General features: G+C 48.2%; 1 protein-coding gene across 2 annotated transcripts in view; it reads left to right on the top strand.

Moving 5' to 3' along the window:
• ENTPD7 (ectonucleoside triphosphate diphosphohydrolase 7) overlaps nt 1-25,263 on the top strand; it is a 482,207-nt gene that overhangs the window by 48,976 nt on the left and 407,968 nt on the right. For both annotated transcript variants that reach the window (XM_069611530.1, XM_069611531.1), the window contains exon 2: nt 4,706-4,832. In XM_069611530.1, coding sequence (XP_069467631.1) covers nt 4,825-4,832 — 8 coding nt within the window. In that variant the 5' untranslated portion in view covers nt 4,706-4,824. The remainder of the gene's footprint in view (nt 1-4,705; nt 4,833-25,263) is intronic.

The raw sequence follows: 25,263 nt of genomic DNA, 5'->3' as shown, positions 1-25,263 counted from the left end.
CCTGCAAGTTTGAAAATGACAGCAGGGCACGGGACGTGATGTCTCCTTCAGGAACAAAGAAGAGAGGGTCAGGGTGGTGGCTTGACCATGGAGCACCTGCGGTGGAACAGTGGTTACCAGAACTATGTCAAGACCTCTGGACCGCCTATCAACCACTTACAGGTGAAGCTGCCATTCTGCCAGGAGAGAGGATACAGAGCGTGTCATGCCGGACCGAATCGAGAGAGAAAAGCAGCGGACCGCGAGGATGCACAGGCCCTCGTGACGTTCTCCCAGTCAAGTCCAAGTAACTGGGAGGCCTAAGGGGAGCTGTTATGGGACTATTCATACTCGTCCCAGTCATATAGATCAAAGAACTGCTCATACTCGTCCCAGACGCGTATATGAGAAAGTAAACAAATGAATAAGGATGGGAGAATCAGTATGCAATAATAGCAAGAAAGATAAAGAGTGGGAATAACTCCTGAAGAGAGGCAAAGTCGATTTATCTCTCAAAAATCAGAGAACTCAAGAAAAATGAAGTGTTTAATAAGGGAACTACTAATATAATGATTGTAAGAGACATTGAGAGTGAGAGAACGCCTGAAGAAAAGGGCAAAGTGAAGGATAATTTAAAAGCCCAAGAAACAGAAGAGAAGGCGTAAAGGAGAATATGAACTAAATAGACTTGTAGATCTATACCCTGGGAAAGGGGTAAAGCCATCGTATATGATTATAAAAGTTGCTCAAGATTAAAGAAACCCACACCTGAGAAGGAACAAGAGTCTGAGAAGGCCTTAACGGAATTAAAGGAACTGGTTAAAGAAATCGCAAGAGAGTATTTGAAAACATCACATTAAGAGGAGTATAAAAGAAGGAATCTTGCCAGAAGGAAGATCCAGGAAAATTGAGTCATTATCCTCGCCTTAGTTCTTAGAATAAGTGGTAGGGTCAATGGAGGTTAGTTTGGACTGTGGCCACTTTTCCTTTTGGACATTCGTAGATGGCTGACGAGCACCTTAGTTCGTTTTGTAGGTAGGGAACTCCATAGAGATGGGAAGAATTGGGCATTATATTTTTGGTTTTCAATAAAACATCCTTGAAATCTCCATAAAGAATAAGAGTCCTTCTTTTGATCCGCCACCGTTGCTTTCAAATTCTAGAATTGAATAGAGAAGGTGTATTATGTAAGGACTATATTCAACTACAACGGATCTGCGGGAAGACGGCACTCTTCTCCCCATGCCCCCATCCCCGGTCTTTCTAAATCGAACTGCCAGCCTCTGCAATGCATACGAGTGCACACCATGGCTGATGGGTGCGGTGAGACCCGGAAGAGGAGTCGTGGAAGTGCCTGTGTATGGCTGTGAATGAAGGGTGGAAGGGGAGGTGAAACTGTGAGGGGGTGGCAGAGTGGGCTACTATGGCGGGAAGCCTTAATGGTCCTTTTATTTTGGTGCAGCCTTCAAAAACCGGGAACAAGACATAGAACCCATCCAACTCAGTAAAGAACCTGGGATTTACCATGGATGCTGATCTGATACTTTCTCACCACATTAACTTTGTATCTAAATCCTGCTATCTACTCCTCTGCATTCGCAGACACATCTTCTCTTACCTCTCCTACCCTCACAGTCGCAGCAATCATGACTATCGTCCTGTCCCACCTAGACTATGCTTACTCCCTGTACCTGGGCGCCCCGGCATGTCCACTTGGAAAGCTCCAACTGGTCCAAAACACTGCAGCTAGTCTCCTCCTAGTGCTTAACCCCAGGGAGCACATCACACCCGCCCTATGTTTCCTTCACTGAATCTGTCGTGCATCGATCCACTTTGAAAGCCATGCGCATCACCCATTGTGTCCTGCTCAAGACGGGTCCAGAATACTTTCAACACATACTCTGCCCTTACCATCCAAATAGAAACCTGCAATTGGGCCCGCTCTTCTCCTTGTCATCTGCCCTTTCAAATCGACAAGAATAGGGAGGTTTCTCCTTCTCCGGCAAAGCTCCTACAATCTGGAATGCAATTCCCTCTTGGCATCTGCTGCCTAGAGGATCACCTTGCCGTCCGCAAGGTCCTCCAGACCTGGCTTCTCCTCCCCCGCCCAACATGCTGATGAACCCTTTCCACGCCACAGGCTACCTAACCCCCTCTGCCCGCCCCCCCTGTCAGGCCGTGGCAGCATTTGAACCCTTCATAGAACATACAGAGAGAATTAACTCCTGCAGACTGCAGGACAAAATCTGTGCCACGTCTACGAAACCAAGAAACCAGCAGAGACAAATGAGTACATATTGCACTCCATGTCGATGGAAGATGGCCGCAGGCACGGCCACCAACTCGCATGCATCTACTATCATACACTGCTGGAAGACACCTCGCACACCTGCCATTAGAATGCAGCTATGTCCCACAACAAAAATGTGGTCTAGCTGGACACATGATCAGTCTCCTGCACTCTCCTACTCCCCCGACAACCTCACAGCACCCATCCACAAGCCAGCTCGACATGGATTGCAGTAGGGACTTGGCCACCTTAGTATTGGCTAAAATGCACACATGTATTCCATACTTTTTCACAAATATCCCATACCTTGGACTTGGTCCCCCCAGTCCGTTCATCTACACCGCTTTGAGGTCATACCAATGGCAAAACGCGCTATACAAATGACACATTACATTATTGCTAGCATTTGGAACTGCATATTGTTTGAGTATGCTATTTTAATTTTATAAATGCCATGCCATATCATATCATATATATCAATACTCATTAGTTAACTGTACAAGAGGAAAAAAATCTACAAAAATGCTTTACAAAAATTCAGAGCTTTCTTGATCTATTATGAAATATAATAACGTTCTAGTGGTAAAACTGTAGTGAAGCTATTGATAACCTCTAATGTTAATCGTATACAGAAGGGTAATTGGTATTGGTTCCTAGATGCTCTAGAGAGGTAGACCTATGACCATATTGCTGTCCAGTAGTAAAAAGTAGATGCATTGGTGTTTTATCTTGGGTATGAGATTAATTGGTTGTGGCTTGTGAGCTCCGTGTTCCTCCGACGTGGCCTCTGTTGATAAGGAATTCAGTATTACCACATACCATTTTATGTGTGTCTTGAATGTATCTAGTAACCATTGCTTGCTTGCTTCCACAGGACCATCGATAACTCTGGACTTAATTAGCTCAGGGCATGAACTCCATCAGTGTAGGGTTTTGTTTTACTTACTATGCCTTAAATGTAATTTTGCCAATGCATGTGTTTCGAGGATGTGTTTGAGTTTGGCGTCTGTTGTATGGTAAACCCGGCCTGCTGTCTGCTGTGGGGGGCAATTGAGAGCCTGGCCAAGGGCCGTCCAGGTTGTTGGACACCCGGCACTTAGTGGTTTTTGACCGTGCCTGCCATTGGTGTTTGGAACACGGCACTAGTTTATAGAGGTGTTCTGCCACCTGTGCCACACATTTTGGGGTGTTGGACACCACGCCTGAGAGGGTTTCCTGCCCATGCCTTTGGGGAGTTGGACGCTGGTACCTTAGGGGGGCGGTCCTCTCTACGTGCTTGTGCACGGCGGTGGGTGCCTGTGCTCTGTGCCTGTTGAACGTGGATCATTTGTTCTGTATTAGAATAGTAGAAGATGAAGGGTGTCCTGTGCTTCAGTGCGTCTTAGTTGTTGGTAGCAGGATGAATGAGGGTGCTGTTTTGGGATTGTGTGGCATGGTGGTGTGTTGAGAGTTTGGGCTGGTTCCTTTTGTTTTGAGTGTATTGTATGGTTGCTTTGCTACATTGTAGGTTGTTGAAGGGACGAGGTAGGTGCAAGCATGTCTCCTTGTTCTTCGGAATGGAGTGAGTGGGATTTGGATTGGAGTTTGGAGTGGAGGTGGCCAGAGTGGTGTTGGTTTTATACTTTGATCGCAATTCCCTGTGTTTTTCCCTTGTGCTTCTTTCTGCACCTTTTTATCTTGATTTCTGTCTAGGTGGGGGATGTTGTCTTGTGTTCCCTGCCTTGGTTTTGCATGAATGCTTGCTGGAGAGAGAATGCCTGGTGGAATATGCCTGTGGAATGTTCTGTGTGAGTGCCCCTGCTAGTTCCATGGATGTCAGTTGGAGTAAAGCAGCCTGTGAGAGTGGATGCCAGTGGATGTCTCCTGTGTACCTTCCTACTTACCCTTGAACTTACCTGATGTGTATATAGTGTACTTAGTAAAGAAGTTCAATTCCCTTATCTGCAGTATCAGACTTTCATTTCACCCCACTACAAAGCTTTAACCTAGTGCAGTGTGTGACATGCCTGCATCAGAGTGAGTGATCATCATGCGCATTGCACACGTTTAGTGCATCGGCTGGCCCAGGAGTCTGTGGCGCGCCACATTCGTTGCTGGGCTTTGGTGGTCCCTTTACATGGCTCGCAGGGACTCCCACATTTTGTGTTCTGCTGCTGGCTGTAGAAATTCTCAATTCTGCTGACCTTTTATTTTTGGTTGAGCAAATCTGTGCTAACTATTGTGTTTGCAGGATGAACAGACTGTGTGAGATTATTAGCAGAATAAATGAAAGGTTTTAAAATGTACGTTTCTTCTAACCTGTTTATGTTCAATGACTAATGATTCAATAATTAATGCAGTGCTGCGAGGGAGGGACTAGGTGACCGAGGAGGAGTGTGCCCCTGTGAGCCTTTGGCAACGAATGCCAACTCTTTGCAATTACCTGCTTATCTCTAGGCAGCCTGACTGGTGGAGGAAGGAAATACTTGACGCTATGACGCCGCCTCGTTGGAACTGCACACGGAGGTGACACGTCGTTCAAGTTCTCTGCGCGCCGCGGAGTCCCTGAGGAGTTTATGGCCAGGTAAGCGGGTATTTGATTGGGGCACTGCACCTAGGAGAAGGGACATGGTTCCCCTTCCGCCCCGTCCTTGGCAGCCTAGCACAAAGCAGCATCTTAAGAGCACCAGGACGTTCAACGGGAGCAGAGCTGTTCCGAATTTGGGAATGAAAAGCATGTGTATGTATATTGCGGAAGTGTCGCTGCGTCCATTGTGGGGGGCGACGTTGAGTGGGAGCTGCGATGTGCAGAAAGGGCCAAAAGTAGAGCATTGAAGGAGGCTGTATGTAAAGTTTAATGGTTTGGTCTCTAAAGATGGCGTGGAGCAGCATGTGTTACAAGCACAGCACATAGGGGCTATGGGAGGCATGGAAGTAGGAGGCATGAAGGGTATTGGAATGAGAGAGCAAGGTAGGAGGACGTTAAAGATATAGAACCAGCTAGTTTGAAGCCGGATGAGGACTAACCTGATCCTTCAGTCTGCCCATTTCCCAGCTGCTCCAAAGACGTTCTACATGGTATTCAGTTTTATTCATTCAGCTTTGCTAGGTACTATTTTTAAAGTCCTACGGCTTGTTACGAATCTTGCTGCAAGATACTTTCACCTGTTCATTTTTTAGAGCAATATTTCATACCTTGTCTCCAGTCATGAGCCGTCACTCGTTCTAAAAAAAATTAGATTATTCTCGGCTCTTGTATTGTTTGTAATTCTCTTTGGAAATGTGAGTGTGTGGGGTTAGCACTCGTCATATCTCTTTACTGCTGAACTTCCAGTCAGAAAATATTCTAAAATGTCCGTTTCTGGACCTACTCGCCAAACAATGATGTGCTTGCAGTGTGTAAGATGGGCCACATCACTTTTAATATTGTCTACAAGCCTGATGTACGTACACCTGGGACCCTGAATTATACGAAGACCAGGGAAATTAACCCACAAAACACAATTTCTTCCTAATAAATAAGTAAAGCAATAATACTTAACACTATCCTACCCACTACGAGCGATTTTTAGTACAACTGTTGCCCCTTAACATATTCTACATGTATTCAACCCATTTTTGTTCTCAACACATTTTTATTAGTGGTGAAAGACGAATGTAAAAATATGTATATTCAAAAGACGTATAGACTAGCAACACTTGTACGAATTACATAGAAAACAAACTGTTTGAAAGCACATTGGGCAATGTCTCAAAATAATTTCATCCTGACCTTTCTTTCATCAAAACTTGTTTTAATAAGCTTTTATTTAACTTTTCAGTCACAATACAGCATAGAATAACAAATAAACTAACAATACACGATCACGTGACACATATCCTACCCACCCCTCCCCAAGTACCAAACAAAGTGAAAAAAGAAGAGTGGGGGGGCCATCAACACAAAGAACAGGAACACTCCCTTGCATTGGCATTTGTTTTCTGTCGCTGGCAAAGAGCAGACAGGCCCCATGTCCACATATTGCACCATTGTCCGGGTCGGTGCCAACAAACCAATCATTACCTCGTTGCTCCTACTCCCATGAAGCCCCGACTTTTGCCCGTGAGGCCTCCAACATCTCCCAACCAATTGTCTCATGTGAGGCACAAGTTCTGCATAAGACCCGTCCTCCCTGTCCCTGACATGCTCGATAAGGACCAGGTCTGTATGTATTTGGGGATCGTATTGGACAGGAGCAATGTAATTCTCTCTGTGACCAGAATCTCCCATGCCTTTGTCCACCAGTAAGCCAAAGGGGGGGGGGGGGTGCCCTTCCAGGACGTCTAGATATTTTAGCCGTGAGCAGTACTTGATTAATCATGCGAGAGCGGGAAGAATCTATTTTTCTGGAGCGTCCCCAAGCAAAACCACCAGAGGGTCCAGGGGGAGCTTAGTGTCAGTGATTTCTTTAATCTGCATCAATACCTCCTTCCAATATGTGCGTATTCAGGACAGGACCACCACATGTGTGTGATGTTTCCCTCCTCCTCACACCCATGCCAGCACTGGTCAGGAACATTTTGTGGAGCTTTGGTGGCGTTGGGTACCACCTATAGTAAAGCTTAATGGCCCCGTCCTTCATTTGTGTGCACTGCAAGCTTTTATGTGTTAGCCTCCAGATCCTGCTCCAAGACTCCCCCGAAATGTCTCAGCCAATGTCCTGCTCCGAATTGATCATGTAAGGGTGTTTCCTGTCATTCTCCAAAAGCCTGTATAATTGGTAGACTCTGCTAGACCTCTTTCCCTCCTGTGCCTTAAGTTCAATCCCTCTGGGGGTGCGAACGGCCGCCCTTTTAATAGCTGGGTTAGTGATGAAATGTCTAAATTGCACATAGAAGAAACGCTCTGCTTCACCCAGGCCAAATCTGGCCTTACATTTGTTAAAGGGTAGGGGTGCCCCCCGTACTCCCAAAGAGATCCCAGAGTCTCAACAGTGAGTCCCTTCCCCAGGCTGTGAAAGCCCCTTCTGGCCAGGGAAAAATCAGGGTTATTTAGAACTAGTGTGAGTGGACGGCGACCCGCCCCGTCTGAGTGTGCCAGGGCGACCGCAGTCGTTGGCAGGACATTCCATATAAGTCCTCTAGCCTATTTTGAGAGAAATGGAAGTTCCTGTAATGGAGCTATCCATCCCGCTTTCTCAATGTCTTTCCATTTCGGGTCCTCATGTCTAGTGACCAGTCCAGTAGTGGGGCTATTTGTGTCTCCAAAAAGTAATTCCACACTGATGGGACTCTCATATGTTTGGGGATTTCAGCATGACCTTCCTCGGGACCCTAGGTTGTCTACCCACGCAAATAAACTTGGTGATGAGCCTCTGGAGCTCTTCAAGAACTTGAGCCCGCCCGTTCAGCGGCAATGCCTGCAAAGCATACAAAGGCCTCGGGTGCTGGGTCATTTTTACTGTGTGGATTCTGCCCAGCCAAGACATTTCCTGTTGATCTCACCGCAACAGTTGTTCCGTTGCATTCTTTATCAGGCCCGGGATATTGGTGCCCACTAGTGAGTCTTGATGCAATAATCAGGATACCCAGGTATGGTAGCTTATCCGACACCCACCGATATCCATAACCCTCTTGAAGAATATGCAGGGTCGCATGAGTCTCTGTGATGTTAAGACCCAGTGCGTTTTCTTTGTTAATTCAGAACCCAGATGAGCTCCAGTGAGTTTGGGCAGGGACATGAAGGATTGGATAGGAAACACAACACATTGTCAGCATAGAGTGCTAGCTTATGAATGGTTCCCCGTAAGGTTACCCCATAGATCAGTGGGCTGCTTTGGACGTGTTGAGTCAGAGGCTCCATTGCTAGGGCAATTATTGGGGGCAAAAACGGGAAGCCCTGCCTCGTTCACCTTTCTATTTGAATTGGCTGGGACAGCTGCCCATTGATATTTATCCTGATCTTTGGGGATTTATAGTAGGCCATGATGAGTTAAGTTCGGGCCAAAGTTGCAACTTGGCAGAACCCCTCCATATAGCTCCTCCAATCCATGCTATCAGATGCCTCACGGGCGTCCAGTGACCATATTGCAAACCGTTTCTGAATTTCCTTTTTGGCAGCAATTATATCCATGAATCTGCAGATAATATCGTGTGCACCCCGCTCCTCTACAAAAACCCACCCGATCTTGATCAATTAATTTGGGGAGGATTTTTAGTCGGCCTGCAGGCCAGGATGTTCCCATGTTTTTGCATCCACGTTTAGTAGTGCTATTGGCCTGTATGCTGAGCAATCGGCTCCATCTTTGCCGGGTTTCAAAATAAGCGTGGTGTTGGACTCAGACATGGTTCCTGAGACCGAACCCTTTGTTGGGAAGCTATTAAATACCTTAGTTAACTGAGGGGCCACTATTGGTGCAAATGTCTTGTATTGAGCAGAAAAGCTGTCAGGCCGCGGGTCTTCCCTTATGGGATTCTCTGAATAGCTCACAAGACCTCCTCTTTACAGATGTTTCAAGCGCGTCCCTGTCTTCAGCTGAACTACGGAAGCCTGGTCTGTGAATCACGTTTTCCGATCCCGTTCCCCAGGGCCCATGGTCCCTATCAATAATGGAAGATTATTTTAGGGAATTAATTTGCCCACTTCTTGAGTGACCCTGTTTCTTTCCCATAATATCAAAATCGGGATAAAATTCTGCTGGGCAAGTTTACAGAGTTTCGCAGCCCGTAGTCTATTGGCTTTGTTGCCTTTTACTTAGTAATACCGATGGGCAGTAAGCAAAGCCTGTGATGCTTTGTCTGTTAATGGGCTTCTAATACTTTCTGCGCTGCACGCTTTTTCAGGGATCTATGCGTGTCTACCCTCTTGTGGTTTGCCTGTAGCTGACTGACTTCTTCCTCTAGCGCTAACCCTCCACGTGTCTACCCCCGGCTTTCCGAGCTCTTGCATATGCTTAGAGTAGGCAATAGCACCTCGAAGGACCACCATGGCCGCATCCCAAACTCTGAAGTAATTGGTTAGGGTGTCTGATATGTGCGATTTCATGTCTGTGCGATTTCATGTCTGTCGTTTAGGCGCCATGGCTTCCTTTGCCAACGTGTAAGAACCCCAAGGTCCAATGAGACACAGGCTAGGTCATGATCGGAGAGGACCCTCTGGAGAATCTCGCATTTGGTGACCGTCTGGATAAGGGACCTGTAGACTAGCATCATATCAAGCCTTGAGCACCCCAAATGCACATGGGAATAGAATGTGTAATCTCTCATCTGAGTGAAAGAATCTCCAGATCTTGATCACCGAGAGGTCCCTTTGCAATTTCGTCATGACCCGGAAGTTGCGTTTGTCTGCACTTGTAGGGGGGAGCATTTGCATTTGTAGGGGAGGAGCGTTTTATCCTTAGTGGGAGTCTACCACACAATTGAATTCCCTGGCTATGACTAATTCTCTATCATAAAACCCCATTAAGGAGGTTGCCCCTGCATCAAAGAAGGCCTCCTGGCCTGAGTTCGGGGCATATAGTGAAACCATGGATACCCTTTGGTCACCGAACTTAGTGTTCAGAGCCAAATATCTCTCTCCTGGGTCCCTCAACACTTGCAGGACCTTAAGTGGGAGCCCCTTCTTGACTAGGATGGACACCCCCTTAGTCTGGCTGCTGCTCTTGGCAAAATGGGCCGAATGGAAATCTTTGTGGCCCAACACGTGTCATCCTCCAGAAGCAGGTGAGTTTCCTGGAGAAAGAATGTCAGGAGAGGGGGATACCAGCCTCTGGAGGATGGCCTTGCACTTAACTCCCCAATTAAGTCTCTGCACATTCGGGGTTAGACAGGAGAGTTTGGGAATTTCCAGACTGTGGTGGTGCTTTGTATGAATACCGCGGGAGGGTGTGACACAATAGAGATACAATCACCTCATCTGAGGAGGGGTCACCTCCGCTGCTGTTTAGCAGTAATGCACCTGGCAGGGTGCTGGCTGGCTAGTCACCAGAAAAGAATAACAATTGGAACAATTGCCATTATAAAATAAGTCCCCTTCCTCCAAATCCTTAATTAAAAAAAAAAAATTAAAAAAAACCACCCATTGCAAAAACCTACTCACCATTGGGCATTACGCCAGGGACTGCATCTCCACGGGCCCTCCCTATTTGAAATAAATGCCCAACCAAACTATGGTATACAACTCTGTGAACTGTTTAAACCTCTCATAACAAAACCTCATCAGCTTGCGTAGCAGCTGCCCTTGACTGAACCCTCTAACCAAAGTCCTTCCGGACAGGAGAGCAATTTGTGTCACTCATCTGCCACCTCCCATAAGTCAACGATCTTCAAGCTGCTGCAGGACTTTCTTCTTCAGGGATCCCCTTGGGCCCCGTGGACCACTCCGTGAATTGTTAGGGAGGCCTTGCTCATCCATTTCCGGCACCTCCTAAGTGGCTGCAAGTCTCTTCAGTCCTGAGTCCCCGCTTTTTCCCCTCTGCTGACTCGAGGAACTCCTCCGCCTCCTTCTCAGACAAAATTGTGTGCAATGCCCCTGATGTTCAAAAAGCAACTTGCAAGGGAACCCCCATTTGTAGGGTTTCTCCCATCCACACAGCTAAGCTGTAAGAATACTGTGCTTTTTTTTTTACACCTGGCCAGGGTTCCCTGGGGGCTACGGCCTAGAACAATTGAAGGTCCCCAGGATACGTTATCTTTGTTTGAAAAAATGGTCCCTCATCAGTACGTCAGGGAGAAGATTCCTCTGTATCTTGGCAGAAGAGTACACTCTGTGTTCTGTCCAATATTAGTTCTTCGCTATTCCCCCAAATCCAGCAACTTGCAAAAGAGAGCTTGCACATAGTCCTCCAGATCTTGATCTTTCACTCGCTGGGGTATATGAACGTTGTTATGTTGGGGGCGATTTTCAATATCCTCCTGCCGGAGCCAGATTTGTTCCACTGTTCCTCCACTGAGTTCCATTTGCTCCTGTGCATGTTCGCAGTGTGCCGTTTCCAGTTAGTCCAGCCTCTTTTCTGCCGATCAGTCATTCAGCTCCTCTGTGGAATTTGAGAGCCTATCCCTGGGCTTTGGATGTCTTGCTTACATTCTGCCAACAGGACCTTCAGATCGGACTTGGTCACTAATGCATCTTCCTGTTCCCCAGCCATCTCTGGCGCATGGACCTGCGCAGTAGCTGACTGCGTACGCTTCTTTTTAGTGTCCTGTGAGATTAACATAGCTTTTATATCCCCTTGTTTTGGCCTAGCAGGGGTGTTGGTCACGGCTGCGTGAGGGGGAGGGTTCTTTATCACCCACTCCTGAGTGCTCTGGGTGAGCTCAATATTGTAGGAGTGCAATTGTTATGATCTACCAGGGCCCATAAATAACGCGCAGACACTGTGGCACGTCTTAACCTTAACTTTATTAACCACCAACTGTCAACTCTCTCTTTCCTGCCTCCCCTCCTCCCTGTCCCGCCCCCCTCCTCCCTTTTACTTTCACTTCTGCCTTAAAGGGCCCGTGTCCTTTTCTGCTGTAACACCCCCCCCCCCCTTACTTATCGATTGAGTCCGTGGTCTACATCTCTTCGATGAGCCGGGTGGGCCTTCTGGCTGCCCTTTGAGGCTGTCCGGCTGGCTCGTTTCTTTCATGGTCCGGGCTAGCTGGCTCTGGCGCCTCGGGGGGTGGGGGGGGAGGGTCTGGGGGTGTCTCAGGGTCCTCAGGGTCCTCTTCTTCTAAGGGCATGTCCTCAGTCGGATCTTCTTGGAACATTTGCCTGAAGAAGGATGCGTTTCGAGTTATCTCACCCTGATCCCCTGTTGCGGTGACCATGGGTCCCTTTACTTCCGTCACTATCATTGGTTTGGGTTGGTGTCGCGAGTCTGTCTTTCGGCGCTGGGCTTTCCGGACCAGTACTGTTTCTCCTACCGGGAATACAGGTTCCTTTGCTTTCCGTTTCCTGTCGGCACATTCTTTGACCTTTTGTCTTTTCCCTGCCTCTCGCCGTCCTCCTATGGCGTGTAGTCTTCGAGTTGAGGAAGTCGGGATCCCGGCTTGTACTTGATCATGAGTTCAGCCGGGGTGTAGCCGGTTGTCTCATGTGGGGTGTGCCGATAGCTCCGTAGCATCTGTGAGATGGCCTGCGGCATCGAAGCTTGATCTGTTGCCGCTTTCTGGCATGTGCGCTTAATGTTCGCCATGAAACGTTCCACCATCCCGTTAGCCTGCGGCCATAGCGGGGGTGATCTTTTGGTGGTGGAACCCTAGTTCCTAGTCCTTGGAACGGGGACCCGTTGTCCGTTTTCACCGTGTTGGGTATGCCCAACCAATCACTGAACAGCTCATCTATTACGCCTACCACATGATGGAAGGCTGTGGACTGCCCGTGTTTCACCAGTGGGAAAGTGAGTTTTTGCGCTTTCTTGTGGGTCTGTTTGAGCCAGTATTGCCTCTAGCCCTACTGGGCTGGCGTCCACCGTGATTTCAGTGTGCCAGCTCGGGTTGAAGTATGCCAGTTGTCTATTCGTGGCCAGTTCTCGTTTGATGGAGGAGAATACCTGTTGGCATTGTTCTGTCCATGTGAAGGGCTGATCTTTCTTCAGCAGCTGTCTGAGCGGGCATGTGAGTGAATCGTATTGTGGGAGGTAGCGTGGGCAGTACCCTGCCATGCCCAGGAATGAGCGAAGTTCAGATGTGTCCGTCGGGTTGGGCAAGTTTGTTATGGCGTGGATTTTGTCGGGGTCGGCTTTGATGCCCTGGCTCGAGAAGATGTGGCCAAAGAAGCATAGGGTGTGGGTGTTGATCTCACATTTTTTACTGTTCAGCGCGAGTCCTGCCTCATGCAGGATGTGGCAGACCTGATGTAGCACTGTGTCATGTTGGTCCTGGGTGACTCCGAATATGAGGATATCATCACTGTAATTGAATGCGTTGGTGACCAGGCTAATCGGTCTGTGAATAGTTTCCTGAAAAATTTCAGCGGCAGATGAGATGCCAAAGTTTAGCCGTTTGTAGTGAAACAGGCCTTCATGGGTCGTGAATGTGATGATGGGTCTTGATTCGGGATCGGTGGTTGAGGTTCAGCTTTGAGAATTTGGTGGCTTGGTTGAGCCTTATTAGCATGTCTTTGATGTTTGGGCCTGGGTGTCTCTCCCGTTGGATGGCAGTGTTGGGGATCCTCATGTCTACACAGAGGCGGAGACGTCCGTCTGCTTTGGGGACAACGACCAGTGGGGACACCCACGGTGTGGGCCCTGTCGATGATATCATTGTCCAGTAGTGTTTGCAGTTCGTGGGTGACTTTTGCTTGTAGGTGAAACCCTATGCGCCTGGGGTGTTGCGGCACTGGTCGTACCGTCGGGTCAATGTGTAACTTGATGACATTGTCTTTCAGAATGCCTACTCCTTCAAATAGGGCTGGATTAAGTGGTCTTTAGTGTCTCGATGTTTAGGAGTCCTTGGTCAATGGCTTGTATAAATTGGGAGTCGGGTGGGATTCCTTGAATTGTTTCTGATTCATCGTAGTGAATGTCGATGAGATGCAGGGCGGCAGTGGTTTTGTGGCTGAGTAAACCTCTCCCTTTTGCTGGGCTGTGAATGACATGTATTGTTATCTGTGCCCTTTTTCCTCGGTGGATGAGATCGCACGCGAACTGCCCTTTTGAAGTCAGTGGATGAGTAGCACCTCATTGGAATTTGTTGGCATGCGAGGGTTGTAGTGGGAATATATCTGCTAGGTGATCATAGGCCAGATGGCTCATGACGTTGACGGTGGCTCCGGTGTCTACCAGGAATGGGGTGTCGGCTCTTCCTAGACGGACCGTCACTCGGGATGCGGTGCTGTCGTCTGAGGCTTCGGAAATGAGGCGGACATACTCTCTGCTGTACCGGTCATATTCTGTGTATTGTACCCGTTCAGGTGGTTGGTCCACGAGGGGTGGGTTTTCATATGGGTCTCTCGTGCTGCTCTCTTCTGAGTTCTTCCTCAGGGTATGATTGCATTTGATATATCTGTTCCTGGCTGGGGTAGTTCTCGTTTGCCAGTTCTACTTGTAAGTTTTCCACTGCTCTGATAAACCCAGAGTTGGACATGGGTCTGGGGTTGTTGTTTCTGGTGCTTTCTCGCTCAGGAGACGGTCGAGGGTTGAAGGGTCTCGGAGGGTTGAACCGTCTTGCTTGTGTCTGTTGACTCGGAGGCCGGTATGCTGGTAATAGTGGTGTTTTCTCCCGGCACATGCTCTGAAAGTGGTTCTCCTGTCCACACCTCATGCACATTTGTCCTATTGCGGCGGGGCACTGGCCTTTATGCGGGAATTCAAACCTGCAGCGGTAGCACTGTCTTACTGGGGTTGTTCGTCTCGCAGGGTTCCACTGGTCTTTCCTGTATGTTGTGCCAGGCTGGCGGCCTTGCTGACCGGATGTAATGACCGCTATCGTCTCATTCTTCTATGGGTTTTCTGTGTGCTGCCTGGACGTCGACCCTCTCGTAAACTCTAGATAGTTCCGCTATCTCCTTCAAGGGTAGTGGCTTCTTCAGCAGGTGTTTTCGAAATATTGAGGACAGGCAACCCTCGATCACTCTCAGGCGTATAGCTTCTTCGTCGTTAAAGTTGGCGAAATCACAATGGGTAATTTTCCTCTGGAGGCGCAATATGAACTGACCAATCCTTTCTTGCGGCATTTGGGTGCACTGGTTAAAAAAATAACGTTCATAGTCTCTGTTGGGGACTACCACCAGGCAACTGTTGGTGGCTTTGAGTTTCGGGTAAGTCGTTCTCTCTGCCCGCGGGATGGTCTTGATGACGCTCTTTACATCCTTCCCTACTAGGTTCGTAAAGATGTCTAGTTTGTTTGGTGCATCCTGGTTTCCAACCGCCCTCATAAATTCTTTGAACTCGTCCATCCATTCTTGCCACCTTTTGGCCTTGATTCTCCTGGGGGTCTAGTGGAAATGGGTTTGGGCGGCGTTGGAATGACACAGGGTTTGTGGGGGTGATACCTGGAGCAGCGGGTGCGTATTGTCCGCCGCAGCATCTCCTTGTTGCGACATGGTTGGTGGTGTGTGGCTCGGGTGGTAGCCACTGGTGATCCTGTGGTGAGGTAGCGTGCGTATCTGCCTCTTACTTTCCTTTCCACCTGCGTAGGTTATTCCTGGTGACACCTTGCTTGGGTTCACATGCACTAATGTATGCAGTGTCTGAGAGATTTGTGGCTTTTGCTCAATGTTTTCCTCTTATTTTCGTTTCTTTTTTTTTTGTAGGTCGGGGTCCTCGCTTTCAAGTGGCTTATGCAGGAGGCATGTGATGGGTGCCGTCCTGTGATTGTGGATCCTTGCTTTCAAGTGGTCTCAGCTGCACTTTCCTTGCGTGTGTTTATTCTAATTATCCTCCGCACGTGCCCCCTGTGCGATCGTCTCGGCTGCACTTTCCCTTTTATGCGTATTCGTATTGTTCACTGCACGTACCTCCTCTGCGATGGCTCATCTGCTCTTGGCTGGGCCTCCTTCCCGCGCTCGAGCTGCTGGCGTGTGGCGCTTCCTTGGCCCCTCGCGCGCCGGGTCTCTCTTGGGTCTCCTTCCCTTCTCCGGGTGGTGGGCGGTGCTCCCTCTGCTCCCGTTGGGCCACTCCCGTTCGCTGTGCTGAACTTCCTTACCAGCACGGCGACGCCTCCGTGTACCTTCTTCGGTCACGCCGCCTGTCGACGCCGGACCTCCTCACCGGTGTAGGTAGCCATGCATCTCCTGCACGGGTCTCCTCCCCTGCACCTTCGTTCATCAGCCGGCACCAGCGCTGCGCTCCTCCTTCTCCGCAGTGGCTTCACGGCCTCCTTGGATCGCGTGAGCAACCTCCGCTCGTCGCCAGTTGTTATGATCTACCAGGGCCCTTAAATAATGCGCAGACACCGTGGCACGTCTTAACCTTAACTTTATTAACCACCAACTGTCAACTCTCTTTCCCGCCTCTCCTCCTCCCCGTTCCACCCCCTCTCCTCCCTTTCACTTTCACTTCTGCCTTAAAAGGGCCCATGTCCTTTTCTGCCGTAACAGCAATATTCACCGGTAGTACAGATCCCCCATCCAACCCGACCTACAGGAACGTGGCTGGGGCTTTGGGCGCTAGTTACGCCTCTGCATTGTAGCTTATTGGGAGCAGACCCAAAGGTAGGCTCTGCAATAGAAAATCCACTTCCAGAGTTGCTCCAACAGGCTTTGCCACAGGGTAAGCCCGGTTAATGCCTAGCTGCCACCATGTGCAAGGGCTTATATCCTAGGTGCTCTATATGCAAGCATTAGTATAGTCCAAAGTCTATGGGGGGGCGGGGGTTTTGGGGGGCGGTGCCCTTATGGAGGCGCGCAGCGCTACTTTGTCTCACGTTGTCTGTTGCTGTGTCAATAGGAGGGCAGGGCTACGACACCCAGGGGCATGGCTCAACCCCACCAAGGCGATTTTCGGATGTTGTGCTCAGTCTGAGGCCCACCTCCTCCCAGGATGGCCACTGTCTTTCCCCCACCAGGGCACTTCAGGTCTCTCAGCTGTGTGTCAGTGGTGGTAAGGGGGAGCTGTCGCTGCCTCTCACCTCCTATATTGGAGTGAGCCATGTGCCACTCTCAGGCGTCCCGGGTGGCGTCCTCTGCTACATGGGGTCGACCCAGCGCAGGGTCTCTGGGCTCTGTGATGGCAAGCTCCAGCGTGGGGGGCTTGCAGTGGCCCGCCCTAGCGCCAACCTTCTGGCCCACAACACTGCTTCGGCGTCTGCCTCTTCAGCTCCTCAACACCACAAGGGCAGTATTTTGCCCCACACAGTGCCACTTAAAGCAGCCTCACCAATCTCCCCCGGACCCTGGCAGATGTCTGGGGGGGGGCCGGGAACCTAAGCGACCACCAGAGCGGGGTCTCCATCTCACAGGCCAGAGGGAGCCGCCGTTTTGGCAGAGATTGCGGCATTCTCACTACTCCGGTTTGATCACTGCCGCCTCTATCCCTGCATTTCGGTATACTGCTGGTTGCACAGAGCTCGCATGTACTACCTCTTCCGTTTCGGCGCTGAATTTTAGACATCAAACGCTGTTTTTCGGGACTGCGGGGAAGCTACCCCGGGTGCTGACAGCAGATCTGTCTTGCCGGTCCGCCACCTCGCCACGCCCCCCTCAAAACATCATTTGTAAAGATTAATGATAGATTCATTCATAATTTCATAAGGTTCTACCCAGTGCAACATGTGCTATTCATTACATACAAAATCGCAGAACACTCATTATTTTGCCCCACAACCAGACCAACTAGAGCAGAATCAATATTCTGATCTAGTGTACCTATTTCTCCATTAGAAAAGCTTTATACAAGTGTGAAAGCCTTGCCTTTATAAGGGCCTTTCATACCACCCATATTCTAGAAAAAACAGTCCCACCCAGGCTATGACAAAGCAAAGCTCTCAGGAAGCAGTAGACTCTTTACCCCAAAGAATCCCACTTTCCGAGTAGTACTTCACTCCGGGAGAGGGCTCCCAAAAGGTTGGAGCGTTACTTGGCATGCCCCAGAAGTACAGCGGTTGTGGGTCCTAGATCTGGAATGATGAGCAAACGAACGTTAAGACCCCATCCTCCTTGATTTCCCCTATTGATCATAGAGCAAGTTACATTACCTGGAACAAGAGGAGGACCCGACTTGTGTCCCGAGATTGGGGAAGTAGAGTCGAGTCTACCTAAGGCTTAATCAAGGGCTTGGTTCATCAAAAAGCGTAAGGCATTCAGAGACCAAATCTAGTACAAGAAACAAATAAAAGAGGAAAGCAAATGGAGAACAAGGCTAATTGCATACAAAAGGAAAAGGCAAGGAACTGCTCATGCAGATTGCAGGTCTCTGAAAGGAGAACTCAGTGCTCTGCCTTCTTTATTCTGTTTATGAAGGCGACATCGGAGTGTCCTCATGCTGAGGGTCTGTTACGGGAAAGGACCCTCTGGCGTGATAGAACGTCACTGTGTGGACATTGAGTGTCGCTAAAATGGAAGGCTGTTGCTTGCGGCGGGTTGCCGGCAGCGTCCCCTTCTGGGTGTCGGGAACCCCATTGTGTGTCTAAGCTTCCACAGTAAGTTATGCGCCCTGCCGTAAAACGTCAGAAAGAACTGCAAGGTCCCAACAAATACATAAAATTAACTAATAATATGCACTATAGTCATGTGGAAAGAGGAAAAAGCAACACTCTCATTTGAAGGGGTTATCCAACAACTCCACAAGGGAATTAATTGGAGCATTCAGTCTTCTGCAATATTTGCGATCTACAGTGCAACAGGTAAAAATGTATGTTATTTTGTGAGAGCTCCTAAGCCACTTTACCTGAGGCTCTATTTGAAAGCGTGGATGTCATTCATTTAGTGGCCATGCTGAACTCTTAGATGTTACAACAGGGGTAAGGGATACATCCCTAGAATGGTGAAACATTTTCACTTTTAATTCACATTTGCTGTGTACCTTACTCCAGCTCGCTACTTGAAATTCATTTTATAATTATTTGATAACGACTTTCACAACACTTACCCTCCTATTGTTTAGATGTAATCCATACAGAGCTCTGATGCACTTTGCTGTGTTGAGTATGTGTTGCCATTCTCTTGCCATAATATATGTATTCTCACGTCCTAGCACGTAGCAATGTCCTCACGAGTAACAACTAGAATGTTGCACTCTGCTCCATGCATAAAAGATGTAGTTTACCCAAAAATGATGGCTCCTATGACTGTCGTGCAATTAAACCTTCTGAAGCGGGATGCTATTAGCCCAGCATGCCTTATCACCAAGTGTATAGCCCTTACGATAATGAAAACAATCTGTATGTTATGCATACATACATGTGTACCCATAAGACTTCTTTAGTCAAAAAACTCAAACTACTCCTTCTCAATATAGAGAAGTACTTGACCGAAATATTCTAACGTGTGTCTGTAATGAATGGAACCCTCTAAAATAGGCTGTTATTAGTCCATTACAAATATCACCAAGTGTATACCACTTAAAATATTGGGAGACGTCCTTAATGTTATACATGCTTGCATACTTAAATGTGTACCCATTATAATGCTGCCTTGGATAACCGCACTAACCACTTTATCTGATCATTTAACCCCTCAATATGGGATATGAAATTGTAAATCCAAAATTGTTCCCGTCTGGCTAAATTGACATCTACAAGCCTGATGTGGGCTAACACCATTTCCTGTCCCAAATTGTCATTTGATGTTGTATGGCGTTAACCTGGCTTGGTTTTTTGAATGCTTTGAAACTGATTTGGATGACTGCGCATTTGGCCTCAATGAAAGAAGTAATGAAATGATCCAAGATGAAAATCTTTCTCCCCCCTCCACACCCTTCTCTCCCCTCGCCTAGCCTTTCTGGCCCTAGAGCGAATGAAGGAAAACGTGCATGGCGCAGTGGAGCCCACATCCACATGACGAGGAAGGTGAGCAGTTTAGAGGCAGAAACAATGACGCCACCCCACCCCCCATCCCATCACACTGATGTCAAGTGCCATAATGCTTCAGTATCCTGGTCAATGACGTCGCACAAGAACCATTGCTTCACACAACACCAGAGCACTGCATCTCACTACTCTGTGAATGAGCAGCTGCTCTTATGCTACCTCGGAGGTTCCGTTCCAGTCTAGAATTTCTAGAACTTCCCTTAGGCAATAACACTAAACACTTGGGTGGGGTATGGAGAGGGAGAACAGTGAAGATTCACATTGCCCTTTATTTTCCTGTCTGGGTTTCTACTTTTTCTGTAAAACAGCCTGTGCTTGGGTAACCTTTTTGCTTTCTGCATATGCATGGGTCTGGAGTGAGGAGTGCAAGGCAAGATTGTCGTTATCCAAGTTAGCTTTTTTTTTTCTTGACTGCCAGTTACGCCCCCTGCTCTTCCCAGGGCGACCGGGTGTTGTTTGGGTAGTGCACAGTAGTGGAAGCACTTGTGCTCCCAATGCCATGGATATCACCTGAGGAAGACACTCTGAGGCATGTGCTCTTCCGAGAAAGTGTGCCCCAATAACTGTACCCCCTACATAGCCACCTCCCATTCAAGCTTAAGCAACATAGTGATTCTTTGATGATGGGAGGCCAGCCCTGAACTGTCTTCTGGTGACCAGAGAGCATGCGTCCTGGCAGCTCCTAACTCCCTCTGAAGAGGAAGAGGGAGAGGGCACCCAAGCAGTCTAGGTAGGGACACCTCAGATATGAGTGCTGTGCCAATGGCTTTTGTTTTTTGTCCTTTTTTGCTAACCAGACACCAAGTGGAGTGTCTCCCCACACGTGGTATCTGTTTTCAGGCCCACACCCGCTTTTCTTTTTGTTATATTTCATGTTATTCGATTTTTGTCATTACATTTCCAAACCAATAGTCGTAAATTGAAGGGTTTTGAAGGGTTTTGTAATAATGATGACACTGGGTAGGTGGGAAAGAAGCTTTATTCGTAGCAAACCCTTAGCCCAGCAGGACTCTCCAACCTCCTTTAGCCAACTGCTCTTACATGGAATCTGGAACCTCTTCCGGAGGTAAACAGAGACACAGATAACGGAACATGTAGAATGCTAACCCAGCATTCCAGGTAAGACCTCCACTCACATTGTAACACTCCCCCCCCCCCCCCATAATAAGCTGAACACAACACAAGAGTGGACACATAGCCTACAACATTCACGCCCCCAGACAAGTACTACACCCCCACATGCAGTCACCATTCATCCCAGTCACAATAAACACCACATAGCTAACATACAGGAAATGGAATGGAACATCTAACCCATCACAGCTCCTACAACAAAGTCACTATACTTAGCAGGCATTCTTCTCTCTCCGCACAGGGTGATTGCTCTGCTGCCCACCCCCAGCACTACCAGAATGTGATGACTCTAATCCTTCACAACTGGCACCTTCGCATGGCACCTGAACAACATGCTCCGTTCGCACTACTGCACCTGCTTCAGTCTCCTCATTACAAGGACTCATTCCATTCTCCTCATTACAAGGACCCGCTCCAATCGCCCCACTTATATGTTCGGAGGCAAACATATCAGCCTGGACCACATTCCACTTACTTTCCGCACCCCTTTTCTCTACCATCACTACCCGCCTTTTACTCCATCTAGACCCATCCTCTAACTTAACATAACCTCGCCCGCCTTTACAACTGCACAGGGTTGCATGTATCTACTGGTACCCTTAAAAATATGTCTGGGATTCTTAATTTGGACAAAATCACCTACTTTCAAAACCCTTCACCTACTTTCACTTCCAAAGGCGTCCTGCTCCCATACCGTTCCCTGAGCACCTCCTGTTTCATCTGCACCCGTTCCAAGACCTCCTGCATATCGACACCTGAATGGGTACTACCGCCCAAAGAAGGCACCCTTAACTTAGTGCCCGGCTTCCTTCCTCGCATAAGTTCAAATGGGGAACAACCTGTCAGGGTAGAGGGGGTGTATCTGTATGCCCTAAGTGCTTCCGAGACTACACTGCTCCAAGACAGGCCCTTAGCTACCGCTAACTGAATCGCTAACTGAATCGCCCCCTTAACAAATCTGTTCATCCTTTCCACAAGACCATTGGCTGCAGGATTGTACAAGGAAACTCTGTGATGTCGTATTCCCATACTCTTCAAGAACTGTTGCATATGGTTAGACATAAACTGCACTCCATTATCAGTTACAATCCCAGCTGGAACCCCTTCTCTAACAAACACTTTATTTAAAAAATCCACTACTTTCTCTACTTTCTCTGCAGTAACTGTTTCCAGTGCAGTCGCCTCAACCCACCTGAAGGTGTAGTCTAACAGTACAACAATAAACCTGCAATCACCCCCTAGAACCTCCATGGAGCCCATAATGTCGAGCACAACCTTGCCCCAAACTTCCTTCGGAACTTCCACCGGATACACCGGTTGAGGACTGCGAGCTTTGCTTTTATCACTAGTGGCGCACTCCACACATTCTTTTACTTCCAGCTCTACATCACTATCCATCTTGGGCCACCAATTAGACTCTCTTAAGCTTTTCTTGGTCATGGATCTGCCTAGATGCCCCTCATGGGCCAATGCTACGAGCCTACTCCTAAGGCACGTAGGAGGTGTTGATCTCTGGCGATGCCCCCACGGGCCTTCAGAAAGTTAATGCCAAACATGACCATAGTATCTACTCAACTCCTCAAGGGCTACCCTAATTTTCGACAGGGTCAAATCATTGGAACACTTCTTGTTCCACACTTGTTCATCGATTGCTGGAACAATGCTGGCCACCATGGTACATTGGTCAGCATCCACTTCCTCTTTCTCAAACACACTTCTACCACAGGGGAAGTGAGACCAACAATCTGCCACAGTATTCTTTCCACCCGGTATATACTCCACTCTAAAATTGAACTCATGCATGTCAGCCATCCATCTCAAAATCCTAGACGATGCATGCGATAAACACTTGGTGGTCAGAACGTGGACCTTGTAATCAGTGCGCAGCGTATACTGCATGCCCCACAAAAATGTTCAAAAATGTTTCAATGCCTAAACAGCAGCCAGAGCCTCCCTCTCAATGACTGCATACCTCTGTTCTGCCTCCCTCAAAACCCTAGATGCAAATGCTATGGGGCGATACTCTCCTTCATCCTTTTGCTCCAGTACAGCTCCAACACCAAACTCACTGGCATCAACTGTTAGTACAGTTTTCTTGCTGGGAGAGAATCAACCTAAATCAACCTAAAGACGGGGCCCGGTCAACCTCTGCTTTCAATCTGTCAAATTCCTTTTGACATTCCTCAGACCAGACAAAACGAACCCCTTTCTTCAACAATGCTCTCCTCTTGAGCGTCTTATCAGCATATGATGCAACAAAACAGATATAAAGTATTCTGTAAAACCCATGAATGGTCTAAGTTGCTCTTTGTTTGTGGAGGAAGTTGTATCCCTCAACACCCTAACGAGTTCCTCTTTGGGATGAAAAGTGTGTCCCAGGTAGGTGACACTGGACACTCCCACATGACATTTGCTCAATTTCACGGTGAGACCACTACCCTTCAATATTTCCATCACCTCCAGTACTCTTCTGTCATGCTCGCTACGATTCCTCCCCCACACAAGAATGTCGTCGTGAAAATATTCCATATTCCAAATGTCATTAAACAACTTTTGCATGATCCTTTGGAACACCGCCGATGCGGAAGCTAAACCAAATGGCATCTGACAAAACCGGAACGCACCAGAGGGAGTTACGAATTACGTCAAAGGTCGGGATTCTAAATGAAGATCGATTTGGTGATACGCCGAAGACAAGTTGAAGGTGGAGAAAAATGAAGCCCTTCCTCCAATATAAGTAACTTGTTTATGTTGGGCAGGGGATGTCTGTCTACCCATATGCTGGCATTCAAATCTCTAAGGTCGCCGCACATCCTCATGCCACCGTCTGCTTTCCGCGCCAATACTACTGGCGCCAACAACTCGGAACTCGCCACCTCCTCAATTATGCCAGCTTCCTGGAGCTTCGCCAATTCCTCCTTAAGCCCCTCACAGGCTAACAATGGAACCCTCTTCACCTTTTGTACACTTGGCTTGGCACCCCTCTTGAGCACTATCTTGTGCTAAAACCCCTTTAGTTTTCCCAAGGTTGAAGTGAAAACACTGTGAAAGGTCTCCTTGAGGTACTCGGCGGACAACACGTGACCCTCCATCTGATTTTCATCAGCACTCGCACTCGGGACAGGAATAGCTTTCCCTGGTCGAATTTCTATTTCTAGAGCTGCCTGTTCATCCAAGTCCACTACGGAATCGCCTTTATGGGCCACATCTAACTTTCCGCCGGTCTCACGCCCTTCAAATTTAATGGTCGCCCACTCGTACCCCAATACCTTTTATTGGCACTCGACCATAAGCACATGGGTTGATGTCAGGGGGGAGCAACTCTGCTACGTCTTTGTGAAACCTCACCACATATAACTCGTGCGATATCATTGTGTAAGGCTAACTGGTGTCAACCATCATCTTCATAGGCGCACCATTCATGGACAGTGTAGCCCATGCACCTTTCCTGCCATGCCCATTTCCCACACTCAACAACATTCTTTCACACACAATTTTGTTCAGTGGTTTGGGCTCGTTATCACCCACATAGCCTACAACAGTTACACTGTCATCAGGTTCAGGATCAACCATCCTGACAATTTGTCTGTTGACATTGCTTTTACACATTCCGGCATAGTGCCCTCTTCCTTTGCATTTCCTGCAGTCAACAGTGGATGCGGGACACTCCTTGGAACCAGTAGAGTGTCCGCGCCACCCACATCTTCTGCATACTTCCCTTAGCGCTGGCATTCCTTTACTGTCCTTTCCCTTTGTGGTCCTCACTACCTCTCCTGGCAATTATGGCATGCACTGTTTCATTTTTATCTGTCATCACTTGAACACTCTTCTTAGATTCTTCTATAGCCCTCGCTATCTCCACCACCTTTTCTAAGGGCGGGTCCCTCTCGATCCAGAGCCCCTCTCTTATCCTGGAGTCGCTGGTGCGCACCATGATTTGATCACAAATGTTTTCATCAGCCAGTTCAGTAAATTTGCAGGATGCAAAGTACGCAGTGCAGCCATGTAAGTATCATTACTCTCCCCGGCACCTTGAGCTGTAGAGAAAAAGTGGTATCTCTCCAACACCACATTTGTCCTTTTTCCGAAACGGGCTTCTAACTTTCCTAAAGCTGTCTCATACACTAATACAACTCCCTCGCCTTTGTCTCCTCCATCTGCGCGGGGAGCCCTCACTTCCTGCCCAGGAAGGTGTCTGAGGACTCTTAACACTTCCGTACCCAAACAATTCAATAGGGCGGCTTCCTTATCATTATTCAGTCTTGACCCACCAGCCGCTCTCAAGTACACTTTGAAGGTGTCTAGCCACAAATCCCATGCTATAGGAGGTTCTCCTGGGTTGGGGAGAAAGGCAGGGGGTGGACAAGCGTTGTTTTGCTGCATAGTTATTTGTTCTATTTAGAAAATATGCTCTTTTCAGTATATACTTTTGCAGGTGCAGCTTGTATCTC

Source organism: Ambystoma mexicanum, chromosome 8, assembly GCF_040938575.1.
Source record: "Ambystoma mexicanum isolate Mex_15411 chromosome 8, UKY_AmexF1_1, whole genome shotgun sequence".
In the NCBI taxonomy this organism is placed as follows: domain Eukaryota; kingdom Metazoa; phylum Chordata; class Amphibia; order Caudata; family Ambystomatidae; genus Ambystoma; species Ambystoma mexicanum.
This window is presented reverse-complemented; position numbering and strand designations above follow the sequence as displayed.